The sequence below is a fragment of the Coenobita brevimanus genome, chromosome 81 (assembly GCF_032717465.1).
Source record: "Coenobita brevimanus isolate Jiangsu-jjx chromosome 81, ASM3271746v2, whole genome shotgun sequence".
Lineage (NCBI taxonomy): Eukaryota > Metazoa > Arthropoda > Malacostraca > Decapoda > Coenobitidae > Coenobita > Coenobita brevimanus.
Window position 1 is genome coordinate 8532997 of NC_137034.1, and position 15156 is coordinate 8548152.

General features: G+C 42.0%; 1 protein-coding gene across 1 annotated transcript in view; it reads right to left on the reverse strand.

The window, feature by feature from the left end:
- LOC145409481 (salivary peroxidase/catechol oxidase-like) overlaps positions 1 to 15156 on the reverse strand; it is a 95655-nt gene that overhangs the window by 57005 nt on the left and 23494 nt on the right. Inside the window, exons 2-5 of the mRNA XM_080279873.1 lie at positions 11498 to 11738; positions 9223 to 9382; positions 5862 to 5995; positions 4751 to 4887 (exon numbers count right to left, since the gene is read on the reverse strand). Of these exons, the coding sequence (XP_080135999.1) occupies positions 4751 to 4887; positions 5862 to 5995; positions 9223 to 9382; positions 11498 to 11722 (656 nt within the window). The 5' untranslated portion in view covers positions 11723 to 11738. The remainder of the gene's footprint in view (positions 1 to 4750; positions 4888 to 5861; positions 5996 to 9222; positions 9383 to 11497; positions 11739 to 15156) is intronic.

The following is a 15156-nucleotide window of genomic DNA, read 5'->3' on the forward strand; positions in this document are numbered from 1 at the left end:
CTGAAAAATGTATAATGACGTGACATGACGCTATGTTTAGTTTATGGGGTGTCCTGTAGACACGAGGGGACTGCACAGTGTGGATGTTTAGGGGTGGTGCGGCAGCCTTCCCTGGCGCTTTTAAGGGAGGTGGTGGCTCAATCGGTAGAGAGTTGGTCTGCAGTCTTGACGGACCCGGGTTCAAATCCCGCTGAGGCAGGGAACAGTTTAAGGATTTGAATTTCATAAAATCAGACTTTACTGAGCTACCAGAAGGCCAGCCGACATGTCGTAAAAATACCCCCGCTAATATCAATACACCAGTCCTGTATGAGACAGCCCTAGCATGTATTCAATATGGACGGTGGGTGTTAGCGCCGAAGTGGTGACATGTAGAGGTGTGCGGTACGTAGGAGGACTACTGGGCCTTGAAAGCAGGCTGTGAAGCCTATGCCCACAGTCGGTCACATAAAAAAAAAAAAAAAAAAAAGTCAATCAGGCCCTAGCTCCGTTCACTCCACTGAGACAAGGAACTCTTCCATGTGGGACAAGTACACAAGTTTCATCCTGAAGCAGTGACCCCTGGTACATTAAAAAAATCCCAATGGTGGTCACTTGACTAACAGAGACCCTCCTTGATACACAACCCATCACAGGTCGAAAGTAAGAGTAGTGACCGTTAACTCAAGGCTATCTGTGCAGATCCTAATCTGTGCTTATATTACTTTATTTGCATTGAATAAAATGAAAAATGTATAATGACGTGACGCGACACTGTGTATGGGTACGTTGTTTACAGGGTGTCTTGTAGACAAAAGGGGAATGAACTTACACGTAGCTATTAAAGCATGTTATTCGGACAGGAAAAGAGTCAGCTGAGGATACTCGTGCAAATACTTGTCTATTTTGTTTTTGAATGTCTCAATTGAGATACTGTTCACGGTATCTGAGGGTAATCTGTTCCAGATATTTACAACTCTGTTAAAGAAGAAGTATTTTGCTTCATGAGATTGGAAACACTTTCCCATAGTTTTGCAGTCATTACTTCTGGTTTGACTCGACCGATCTATGTCAAAATATTTGTTCATGTCTAAGTTTTCATATCCCTTCATGATTTTGAAAACTTCAATAAGGTCCCCTCTTTACCTGTGCTTCGTTAGGCTAAATAATTTAAGTTCTTCAAGGCGTTCCTCATATGGTTTGTTTCTAAGTCGTGGTATCATTTTTGTGATTCTTCGCTGAATTTTGTCTAATTTTTCAATGTCTTTTCTGTAGTACGGGGACCAGAACTGCACACAATACTCAACATGGAGGCGCACTAGTGAGTTATACAAGGCAAGTATGACGTTTTCCGATTTAAACTCGAAAGTTCTTCCAATTAAACCCACCAGCTTGTTTGCAATTTTTACCGCCTCGGTGCACTGCTTACTTGGTTTTAGGTCATTTGATATTATCACACCAAGATCCTTTTCATTGTCTGTACTTGATAACTGGATATTGTTCATTTTGTAGTTCGCATGGACGTTGTTACTTCCAATATGAAGTACTTTACATTTTTCTGTGCTGAATTTCATTTGCCATTTTTCTGCCCAGCTTGCTAAAGTATTAAGTTCATTTTGTAACTCCTGGCACTGTAATTTTGAAGTTACTTTACTGGTTATTTTAGTATCATCTGCAAATTTGGATATTTTACAGTTTAGACCCTCATCAATATCATTTATATAGATAATAAAAAGATCGGTCCAAGTACTGAGCCTTGGGGAACGCCGCTGATCACATTACGCCATTTGTTGCTAATGAGACGCTTGTGAGGGACAGTGTCAAATGGTTTCTGAAAGTCGAGGTAAATTATATCTACTGCTCTTGGGTCATCGTATGATTTGTAAACATCATGGAAGAAGTCCAGTAAGTTTGTTAAGCATGAACGACGATGTCTGAATCCATGCTGTGAGTCTTTAATTATATTATTTTCTTCTAGATGATTTACTATTGTATCTCTTATGATTTTTTTCCATCAACTTGCACACTATTGATGTTAAGCTGGTTGGTCTGTAATTTCCAGGGTGCAACTCATTTCCTTTTTGAAAATAGGTGTTACATTTGTTAGTTTCCATTCGCATGGAACTTTCCCAGTACTTAACGATTTATTGAATAAGACAGAGAGTGGCAGCAGTAACTCATTTTTTGCTTCTCTGAGAATTCTTGGTGATATTTTATCAGGGCCAGGGGTTTTGTTTATGTTCGTACTATTTATGGCTGAAAGGATATCGTTATTATGGATAGCATAGTTACTATGGACTGTGCTGTTTGCTTGGTTTGTGGGTAGCAGTAGGTTTCTGGTGGTGTTTTCAACTGTAAAAACAGACGCATAGTAATCGTTAGGAATGTTTGCCATTTCGACCTCATTTTCTGTGTGTTTGCCATTGTTCATTTCTAGAGGACCTATTGATGTAGTCATAACTTTTTTCTTTCTAATGTAACGGTAAAATTCTTTAGGATTTGATTTGCAAGTATTAGCAAAGTGGATCTCCAGTGCTCTTTTGCTTTGTTTAATAAGTCTTTTCGATATGCGGCATAGATTTTCGTACTGTAATTTATCATCATTATTTTGTGTTGTTTTATATTTATGGTATGCCTGTTTTTTGGCTATTAAGTTTCTTTTAATTTCACTGGACCACCACTTTGGTTTACTATTACCAGCTGGACGCCTGTTACGTAGTGGCACACATGACTTTACCGCTTCATTAAATTTTTTGGTGAATATTTCCCATGCTTGGTTCATGTCATCAGTTTCAGACATTTGATTCCAATCCACAGTTGCAAGTAGCGCTCTGAGCCTAGTGAAATCAGCTCTACGATAATCTAGGATCTTTTCTTTGTTCTCCATTTCTTTTACTCTTTCAGTAGTAATATTAAACTGTATAATTCGGTGATCACTGGAACTAAACTCAGGTCCTATTTCAATGTTGTTGACTAGGTTATCATTTGTCATCAAGATGATGTCGAGGATATTGATTCCTCTCGTTGGGTATTCTACATGCTGGGAAAGAGCGCTTTCTTGAAGATTCGTGTAAAGCTCTTGTCCTGAGTGTGCCGTTAGCGGTTAACCCCACTTTGTTACCAGTAGGTTAAAGTCTCCAAAAATTACGCTATCCTCTTGACAACAAATTTCCGCAATTTGATCATAAAGTTTTTCATCTGTCTCAATTGACTGTGCTGGAGGACTGTAGACGAGACATATATTTATTTTGTGTGAATTAATACTTAGCTGAACATAACTGGCATCTGTGTTGGTAATACTGGGTTTGGATAGCACAAGGGGGTGGAGACTAGTTTTCACATATAGTAAAACACCGCCACCAGCTTGATGTGGTCGCTCGCAACTGAAAATATTGTACCCTGTTAATAAGTATTCCGGTAGAAAGTCACGGTCAGATGTGTTAATCCAGGACTCTGTGTTGCCAACAATGTCATAATTTTCTAAGTAAATAAGAGATTCTAAATCCTCAAACTTGTTACGTAGACTACGTGCGTTAACACAGAAGACTCTAATTCCGTCCCAAACAGTTGGTGTTCTGACTCTGCATGTATTTACGTTGAGGTTACTGCTCCTGGACGTTCTGTGTTTTTTTATTTGAAGAGGGTGACTTTATCGTGTAAAAGTCTACCTGGCCGTGCCGCACCTACCGAGTTTAAATGAAGACCGTCTTTCTAGAACAGAGTATGTTGCTCATAAAACTGGTCCCACAGATTGACAAAGTCGACTCCCTCTTGCGTGCAGAGAGGTTTGAGTCGGTTATTTGTGCTGAAGGCCTTGTCATAAAAACTATTCTCTGCCTTGATCCTTGGGAGTATACCAGATATTATCACATTAGTGGACTTAGTTTTGAATCATTTAATCATTTCATGATACTTTGCTAGCAATTCCTCCAATCTATTGCACTTCAGATCATTTGTACCAACATGGATGACATATAGAGTTTTTTTCATTTGCGTCTTTTGTGACCTCATCGCAGGCTTCTGTGATATCACATAGTCCACCTCCTGGAAGACAGTACCTCTTTCTGCTGCTGGGGGCGCGTCCACAAAATTCCTCCAGCTGACTGTGTACAATAGAGTCCCCAATAAGCCTTGTTTCTTCTGGCTCATCAACCGCTTCGGCAAGGATCTGGTAGCGATTGTACGTAGTTCTGGGAAGGTAAGGAGGAGGAGGAGGAGGAGGAGGAGAATACCAACAACAAGAAAAATGATGAGGATGAGAATGATGAGGAGGAAAATGACGGTGGTGATTTGTAACAACTAGTTATCAATTAGAGGAGGGTCATTACCCAGACAATGTGTTTTTACCCATTGTTAGTTTATTGCTTCACATGATACCTAACACACAGCGTGGCCTGTAAATACCTCACTGCTAGACTCAACTGGCTGTAACTTATGCGATATGAGGTTGGCTCAGTCTGCTGGTGTGGGAGTTTGGGTGACTGAAAGCAGGATATGATTAATATGTAGGATAGCCACTGAGAACGCTGACTAAATCGTCCCCGCTACACCTGAGAAATCACCCTGGGAGTGGAAGAGAAGAGTTTTATATATGGACCACCCAATATTCCTGTATCTTATTTGTACAGTTATTGTTGGTAATAAAAAAACACACACAAATAACACACAGGGGAATGATAAAATGTAGAAGGTACAATAAATCACAAAGGAATCTGTGCAATGAAGCCTCCTATTCTATCTACATTCTAGCCCCAAAGGACATAGCACTCACTCCTTAACGAGATTCACAGAAGCAGCCACATTCTTCGATGCTTCCTTAGCCTTTTGAATGATTTCGTTGGTAGTCTGGAAGAGCTGGGCGTGTAGAGCGACTGGTGAGCCCTTCTCAGCTACGATGTTGTTGGCGAGCTGCGTGGGAGGAGGGATGAAAGTATTATTGATGAGGAAATGGATGCCTGCTGGTGTAGCAGGTTAAGATGCTCTATCTGTGCATGAAAGACAACTGGTGATTATGTTTTGATTCGATATCGTTGGAGAGCTGTGTGTGATGAAAGAATATTTGTCTATCTATCTGACGCCAGACGCCTTAATATTGGAAAGGATGGCTGTAAACAGATCGCCTCCATATCACCCTGTCCTCCACTATCAGGGTGCACTCTCTCCGTTGTAAGCCAGTGACTACCCTCATCCATATACCTCTCCACCACATCCCTCCATCTAATTCTCGGTCTCTGTCTCTCCTTCTCCCCCCTCCACCTCACTCATACGCTCTCCAAGGCAGTCTCTTCTTTATCATTCTCTTCAGATGGCCAAACCATCTCAAGGCACTTCTTACAATTTGCAACACATGAGCGCCTCAGTCATAAGGAATAATTAACACTAACGAAGAAGAGAATCTTTACCTCTCACTGCTATATAAATAATAACACTCAAAACGAGCATTTCTTTTTATTATATCCATGCTACTATCAGACAGTTTTATTAATTTAAAAAGATACCCAGGAGGTGAAGGTGTTACTGAAGGCTATATCTAACCTCTCTTTTTAGGGAAGTCGTTATTTCTTAAGCTAGGCCATTCCAACACAGCCAAACCAAACTGCACCAAACATAATCCAACCTACCTAACTCAGTCTAACCAATTTCTACCCGAACCAACCCAACCTAACCAAATTCTATCCAACCTAACCTTATTCTATCTAACCAGTTTCTGCTCAACCAAATCTTACCCGACCCCAACCAACCTTGCCTAACCTAAGTCAGCCTAACCCAACCTAATTCAATCCAACATAGTCAAACCAATCCATCCTAAATCAATGTAACCTACCCTAACTCAACTCAATCCAGCCCAGCCTAAACTAACCCAGACAAACTGAATTACTCACCAGCTCCGCCTCGAATGCATCCTTCTGGCTGAGCTCCTGTAGCCCTTTTTCGCAGGCGTGGTTGATCTCGGGCATCTTTAGGTCTGGTACTGGCACGTTGATCTTTTGCTGTTTGCTGATCAGACCTCCTACGTCTGAAAGGATAGGGAAACTGTCTTAGGAACCACAGTGTTAAGACTGATAATATTAACTCTATTAGTGTGTGTGTGTGTGTGTGTGTGTGTGTGTGTGTGTGTGTGTGTGTGTGTGTGTGTGTGTGTGTGTGTGTGTGTGTGTGTGTGTGTGTGTGTGTGTGTGTGTGTGTGTGTGTGTGTGTGTGTGTGTGTGTGTGTGTGTGTGTGTGTGTGTGTGTGTGTGTGTGTGTTTTAGGACCTTGAGAGTGTTGAAACCGGTACTGTTAACTTTTTATAGTCAGCGATGAAGAATCAGGGGTTAATTCGTGTTTTGTGCTTGAGAGTGCTAATACTGTCACTATTAACTTTCTGATGTTAGGGAGAACTGTAGGTAGCCTGCCCCATTTAATAACAATCTCATTCAACTGAGAGTGAATCATAAGGGCCTTGGAGTTTTAATATTGGTAACATAACCGGTTGCTGAATAAGGTGTTTGACTGGAACATGGAAGGTTTGGAGTCAGCGGGTCCAGTGTTTGGTCCTTGGCCTTTGACTGACGCTTCTACTGTGAGCAGTGCCAAAGACATGATGCAGATGGGGAAGACAGCAAGTGTGTCTGGGTTGTCTACCGAAATGCTGAAGGCCTCATGGGAAATAGGAGTGGGGTCAGCCACTAATATGAAAAATACAGTTATATGTGAGTGTGTTATCTCAGGTGATTGGATGAAGAGAGACTGTAAATGAATAGAAATGGATGGTAATGTCCTGGAAAGAGGATATTATGGAGTCATAAATCATTAGAACCAGATAATGATGGTAATGGAGAGAGTTCTAGAGGGAATGATTAGTGAAGGAATGAATATTGATGAGATGCGGTTTGGATTTATGCCAAGCAGAGGGACCACTGATGCCTTACTCATTGTCCGACAGCTTCATGAAATATATGTAAGAAAGAAAAGGGAACTGTACTTTTTTTTTCTTCATTTGGAGAAGGCCTTTGACAGAGACCCTCGGGCGGTGGTGAAGTGGGCACTGAGAAAGCTTGGGATTGAGGAGTGGGTAATTAGAATGGTTATGGCTAGGGTATGTATGTGGGTGCTCTCACCCAAGTGAGAGTGAGTGGAGACTTGAGTGATGAGTTTTCCTTTAATGCTTGTGGGCATCAGGGGTCAGTCTTGAGCCCCTCATTGTTTATCATGGTGCTTGAAGCCCTGTCACATGACTTCAGAGGTAGACTCCGTCGGAGTTGTTGTATGCCGATAATTTGGTCTTGATTGCAGAGAATGAAAGGAAGGTGGATGAGGGTAAATGCAGTTGAAACACAGGTGATGGTATCTAGCTTTGGTGGCGGTACTGACAGAGAAGAAGGAGAGTGGCCGTGTGCGGTTTGCCACAAGGGCTTGGGAAATAATTCCATTTTATGCAGTGTTTGTGATAAGTGCGTGCATAAGAGATGCAGTGGTACTAGAGGTAGACTGCGAGATAATGCTGATTTCTTGTGTGCTGTTTATCAGGGAGAGTGTGTGGAGACTGTCAGGTACGATAGGAGTAATCTTGCTAATGAGTCTCTTGAATGTGTGGAAGAATTAAGTTATCTGGGAGACATGTTATGTGCTGGAGGCGGAGCTGGGGGTACCTCTATGGCTAGAATGAGGAGCGGTTGCAAGAAATTCATGGGGCTGTTGCCTCTCCTGACACTGAAAAGGCTCTCCCTCCGTGCTAAGATAGCTTCGTGTGCGACATGTGCAATGCTGTGTGGCAGTGAGACTTGGGTAGAAAAGGAAGAGGATATTCGTAGGCTCATACGTACAGAAATTACAATAATTAGGTGGATGCGCAGTGCGTCTTTGAATGAGAGGCCGGGGGGGAGGGGAGCTAGGTTTACGATGAAAGAGTTGGGAGGGAGGATGGGGCTGGAATGTATTAGTGTTGTGATGAGGCAGACTGAGATGGTTTAGGCATGTGGGGATGATGAAGGATGACCAGTGGGTGCAAAAAGTGAGAAGTGTGAGCGCTGGGGGTTGGGTTGCGAAATGCAGATCGAAAAAGACCTGGGACGAGGTCATAGAGTGTGACCTCAGGGATAAGGGACTGACTAGGGAGGCTGCCAGAGATCGAGCAGCATGGAGAGCCGCCATTAAGTGACCAAGGCCGACTCATGCAAGCATGTTGGAGCCTTTGTAAATGAAACGAATGATCGAAACGAAACGAACATTTACCTTCTCATGGTCAGGACAACTCCTGCATTCTTTTCCAGCTGAGAGCGAACATACTCGTAAGAGACTGAGAGTTTTAATATGGTAGAATTAACCGTCTCATGAGTTCCAGTATCCTCTTCCAGCTAAAGTCAGATGGTTCTGTTCAGCTAAGTGTGAGTCATAGAAGCCGGAGTGTTAATATCATCACTAATAACTTTCCCATTATAGGAGCAACTCTAATACACTGTTCCACCTAACACCTAACACATTTAAACTGAGTACGGTGTAGGGGTCTGAGAGTGGTAATCTTGGTAGCAGTAACTTTCTCACGATGAAGATTAATTACCTTCTTTATACCACTTTTGTACTACGCGCTGAGTCTGATTTGACCAGGATGATCATTCTTCCATTTTTCTTATTTTTCCTCTAACTAAACCTATCCTTACCCAGCCTAACCTAACAGAGTAACCTAACTGATAAGCTAACCTAAAGCTAACAAAAAAACCCTAACCAAACCCAGATTTTCTTTGATAAGAAAAGCTGCAAAAATGGTACACAGAACGGCAATCAGCCTCACGGTCAGGCAACTGTAGCACCAACGGCAATCAGCCTCACGGTCAGGCAACTGTAGCACCATATTCCACCTAACGCTAAACTATTACAATAAACTGTATATACAACTGAGTCAAGGGAGTCTCTCAGTGTTAAGACCAGTACCATTAAGTCACTCCCCTTCATGGTCGGCACAACTCTGGTACTCTATTCCAGATAACACTAAACGCTGTGAGTGAACGGTAGAAGCCCGAGTGTTAATACCGTCTCACTTAACTCTCATAAGTGAGACAAATCCAGTATGCTGTTCCAGCTAATGTTACACGATACTGCCTGGCTGACAATGAGTTATAGCAGTCTGAGAGAGTTGATACTGTCACCATTAATTTCCTCAGCTTCGTGACAACTCTAACATTATATTCCACCTAACATTAAGTAATTTAATTCAGGTAAGAATGACTCGTAGGAGCCAGGGAGTGTTAGTACCCAAACTCTCACCTGCAGTGGGTCGTTTGGTTGGTGGGCAGCACACGCCCTGCTGATCGGCGCTGATGGTACAGGGGGAACGGGAAAGCTCAGCAATCTCGGCATAGAAGGTGGCGCACTGCACAAGAAGACGGCAGGCACCGGGCAGGCCTTGGTATGTTGTGCAGGGTATCTGTGGTGGACATCAAAATACAGTAACATAGTAACAAGCAAGGATTTAACGGAGGACGAACGGCCCCCATATTTCTGTCAGACTAGTGATTGCTTAGAATACTGAGTACAAAGGATGGCACACAGCAACAGACCTAATGGTTCTTTAGGGGCTGTTTGTTACAAAGACGACTACGGCTACGGTATCTTATTCTATGAGAAGATATAGAAAGGAAAACAAGAAGGCTCCCCCGCCCCTGCCCACCACACCGTGCAGCCGAAACTGGAAGGAAAATGTGAGGACTACCAGGCAGCATAGAGAAGCTGCCATGGAAACATCATAGGACAGATTGAAAAAATAAGTAAAAATCTTATTTACCTACATGATGAAATAAATATCTCACACAAGTTATCATAGAATTATTTAAATGAAAAAGGGGATGTGGTAATAAGTGTTAATAAGTCAGCAGAAAACCAAACGTACATATTTTACTACTAGGCTAATCACGCATCGCTCCCTTTTCCAAGCTGCTGGATTCTCCCATTGATAATTGAAAAAACTAAAAATAAAGATGACATCATTCATTCATCTTAATTCCTTCAAGCCGATTATGTCATCCATATTATATTTCAGCTGCAAACCATACGATTTAACTCGACCTAGGAGAGAGATCTTGTACTGAAAGTGGTTATGAACTGTTGCGTGGTGTTTTTCGCTTCACGACCTTCGAAACACTTCCTCCCAAGCTATTTATTTTTGCCTATAAGAGCCTGGAAATTCTCGTGTATGATGGAAATTATGTCGATAAAAGAAATGTATAAGTAGCATGTCAGAAGCCATTAAGATATAACATCCTTAAATATCTAAAAAGAAACTGCTGATAAACCTCCAATGCCACCTAAAATACGGCGGCTAATCCAACACTCGAATTAGGAAAAATCTCCCCTAAAATGAACAATATCGTCAAAATAAATGAATAAATAAATGAACAAATAAGAGTATAAAGTTCGTAATCAGATATACTTGGGCCAATTTCTTTCTTTTTGTGACAATGCGTGAACCTCCCTGACAGAAATAGTCGTATGGCTCTATATCCTTTCCATTGCACCTCTTTGTGACTAGCACCATACTGTGTTGAGCTCTTGTTATAACACTGTGGCAGAAACAAAATACTACGACTCCGTATAAATAGCACCATATTCTCGCGTTAATCTCTTGCTGTAGCTCGGTGACAGAATAAGACAATACTAAGGCTCTACAACCCTGGACAGCACTTCTTCATGACTGATACCTTTACTGTTAATCTTTTGTTACAACGCGGCATTCAACATTATGACAATTTTATGCCAAGATAAAGTGGAAAGAGTATAGAAGACAACATGCTACGGACAGACGATGTGCAGAATTTTATAGACACTTCTCTATCGGGTGTGACAGTGGAAGGTGATATATGAACCATTTATCGTGTACTGGCAATATGAAACACAACAAGAGAGAGGGAAGGAGGAATACTCTCTGGGTGGAATTCTGGCTTAGTCAGGAAGCTTATTAACGCCACTTCCTTACCGATTTATTTCTGATTCTCTTCCATTACAGTAGTCTTGTGTGCTGTCCATACCATCTATATCGATATTAAAAAGATATAAGAAACAAAACAGAGGATATGACTGGGTAATTTGGATAATAAATCGTTAAGGAAGAGGTGCTAGGAAGCCTCCTTACCCCACGAGACTAAGGACTTCTGTCGTCTCGGAAGGAGTGAGATATGGAGCGCGGGGCATGATGCTGGCACGAGACTGTACATTAACATTAATTTTGGCCACGGCTTTACGTGTGAAACGCACGATAAATACAGCACTGGGATGAAAGTGGCTTTGCAGATTTGGTAACACGTGTCCCATAGCGATTTATTCTGCTCATTTCACCTTAGTATAATCATGTATGGTGCTGATGCAAACTCTCGATTTTAAGCTGATATAAAATAAAAGGCGAATAGAAAGGTTTAATGTGTAAAATAAATAGCAAAAAAAAAAATACGCTACGAAGCATCCTATCCAACCTTGAATACCGCCCTTAGTACACCACCACTTGAGAAGAGAGAGAGAGAGAGAGAGAGACCACGGCTGATCATCTTACCACTTCCTTCTCAACTTCCCTGGGGAAGAAGATGGTGGACCCTCCTCCTTGCCTGGTCTCAGCAGTACTCGTGGCAGATGCTGATGCGGATCCAGATGCGGATGCCGATGAGGATGAGGAGGCAGTCGCTGCGGATGAGGCGCTGGGGAAGTTCACCTGTGCGGTCGTGGAACCCAAAAGAACCACCGCCGCCATCCACACACACCACAAACTGGTCTCACGCATCGTGGTTGATTACACCCTGCAAAGGACAGAGGTCACGTGAACTTTACTTTCAGTTCATTATAAAGGCTCCAACATGCTTGCATGCTTTGCTGTCCATCCTACTTGATCTCTAGCAGTCTCCCTATGCAGTCTCTTACCCTTGAGGTGGCACTGAATGAACTCCTCCCATGACTTTTCGGTCTGCCTCTGGGAGCTCCATCCTCAACGCCCACACCTCTCACTTTCCGCACCCAGTTGCCATCCGCCATCCTCTCCACATGCCCAAACCATCTCAGTCTACCCCTTCTCATCACACTGATACATGTACTGTAAGTCCCATTCTTCCTCCAAACTACATACAACTGTCTGTATTAGGTGTGAGTACACTCGGCTCAGTACAAATGTTTGGGATCTGTGAGACATGAAAGACCATAGCCATACACACACGATACACACTCGCATCAAAGCCTGTAGCTGACCAAACCCTGCATAGTACAGATACCACGTGCGTGACGGGAATGACTGAAGAGAAATTATGAATGAATAAAGGGTGATGCGGCCCCGAGGAGATATTCTCCCGCATTAGGTCTGATCAACTAATCAGGTCAGGTGCGGGTAAGGGGATGGGTCCATTATGATGTGGCAGGGGTAAACCAGCTCTGCTGTCGGGCCCTGCTAAGAATGTCGCTGATTGCAATGCGCAGTTGACCCTCGTGCGGAGGGAATGTCCCTTCTCCCCTTAGGGCTAAGATACGAATAAATGTGTGTGTGTGTGTGTGTGTGTGTGTGTGTGTGTGTGTGTGTGTGTGTGTGTGTGTGTGTGGATGAATGTGTCGTCCTGCCTCGGCTACCTCCTTTTCTTTGGGAAGCAGTCTAGGTATATCTATATGTCTGTCTATCTAGCTACTGTATCTATCTATAATATAGATAGATAAAGCTATAGATAGATATGCAATGAAATCACATAATAAATACGTGATTCATAGATATGCTGATATCCACAAGGAAAAAGAAACACGGAAAGTACTCAGAGAGCGCATACCCCCGCCAGTGCCAATGACATTAAAAAGGATCTGGATCAGGATCCATGGATATGGGATCCGGAACAGGATCCGACCCCCAAATTTAATCAATTCTTTCTCGGTCCATGGCCCACCTCTTCACAAAATTTCACTGAAATTCACCGATAACTTTTGGAGATACTGTGCAGGATACTTCCCATCTGGAACAGGATCCGCCCCCAAATTTAATCATTTCCTTGGCACATGGCCCACCCTTCCACAAAATTTAATTAAAATCCGTTCATAAGTTTTTCAGTAAAGTTGCTAACAGACAGACAAACAAACACAAACAGAAAAACAAACAAACAAACTCCGGCAAATCATAACCTCCTTTGCTGAGGTAAATATTCCGAGAGCTTTGGTGTATTCACATCTTCATGAGAGAGCAAAGTGAAGGGGGTGCAGCACACCTGTCATCTGTATACAGAGAGAAGGAGGGAAAAGTCTCCAGGGAGATGACGAAGTCGCTGACAAATACTAGCGCTCTTAACTTACATCCTTATTTCTAGTTAAGTGGATTTTGTCTATTTCCTTTCCTGAAAAGGAGCACAATGTTTGCTTTCGTACAAATATCAGGCAGATTACTTTGTCTTAGGGATTCTTTGAATATCAAATGTAATGGACTACTTAGCTCTTTTGCACATTCTTGTAATACCCAATACGAAATCTCGTCAGGGCCATTGGCTTCTCCCCTTTCTAATTCCCTCATCTCTTCCTGGACCTCTTGTTTTGTTATACGTTTATTGGTTAATATGTGTGAGCATGCTTGTTCGTTTTCATCTCTCGCAAATCTACTTTCTGTAGTAAAAACTGACTGGAAATTTTTGTTTATTACTTCACAAATATCTTCTTCGGTGATATAAATTTTCTCCTAATCCATGATTGTATTTTACCTTTGGCTTTTGTTTTGCTTCGTATATAACTGTAAAACAACTTCGGCTGATCAGTGTTTTTATTTATAATGTCTTCCTCAAACTGCATTGGAGCTTCTCTCCTTAACCTTGTATAATAATTTCTTACCCGTTTGTAGCTGTTATATGCTCTCTTGCTTTTATGTCGTCTGTATCCCATCCACAGAAAACCTCTTTTCTTTCTTTGTGTGTGTGTGTGTGTGTGTGTGTGTGTGTGTGTGTGTGTGTGTGTGTGTGTGTGCGTGCGTGCATGCGTGTGCGTGCGTGCATGAGTGTGCGTGTGTGTGTGTGTGTGTGTGTGTGTGTGTGTGTGTGTGTGTGTGTGTGTGTGTGTGTGTGTGTGTGCGCGTGTGTGTGTGGGTGCGTGAGTGCGTGCGTGCATGCATGCGTGTGTGTGTGTGTGTGTGTGTGTGTGTGTGTGTGTGTGTGTGTGTGTGTGTGTGTGTGTGTGTGTGTGTGTGTGTGTGTGTGTGTGTGTGTGTGTGTGTGTGTGCGTACAACCTCAAAAAAGTCATCATTCTCAAGGCAATAAATAATGGTCACCACAAACAATATCTACCACTCGAAGATCGTCTCGCACAAGCTGGTAAATTTTTACGGATTCTTGCTGCAGCATTTCACACATTTTATGAAATATTTGAGCTTAGATGATTTGGCCTTCGATCCCATAAAACACTTTGGCAGTTTTAGATATAAAAATGAGGAAGGTGTCTGAGGGTATTTGCCAAAGGAACAAATGTATCACGCTTGAAGTGAACTGGTAAAGAAATGAAGAAATGGAATCCAATCCGGTAAGTGTTTGAGAAAAAAAAAAAAAGACAAGAAAAAAGGAAATATTAAAGAAACAAATCGAAAAAGAAAGAAAAAAAAATGAATGAAACTTAATAATTTCAGTATTTTCTCCACCAAATAACGGACATTATAAATATAAGCAAGAATTCTAAGGGCTTCAACAGTGAATGAATGAGCATGGCCCGTGGTTACTTTCTGCATGTAGTACATTTTTCTTCTGACTCCCTAGACTCTACCTCACACTATCCAAGGGAGGGAAAAGAGGTGTGGTGGATGATGGATGTACAATTATAGTTTTGTCTAAATGTGTGCATTTAGGTTAAGTAATGCATAACCACGAAATTAGTATGCTATTATTGCGTCTTAGGTTACTTTTTCATAGTGTTAGGGCAGTCGTATTTTCCTGTTAGCTTACGGTATGGTAATCGTCATATTATCGGTAACTTATTACCACTTGATATGCATTTACCTGGATATAACCTAAGAAATAATATGTCAGAAATTATGGGGACACAGGTTGCTGCATACCCAGAATGTGAGTCACAGTTACAAAAGGCTAAGAAGCTCTAGTTTTAGGTAAAGTAAAAATGAAGGGATTTGATATTAACAGTGAAAGGCCAAGATCACAGAGCAAGGTCCAGATTCGACCCTCTTATTTGTGTGTGGACAAAATAACTAAAACAGTGTTGAC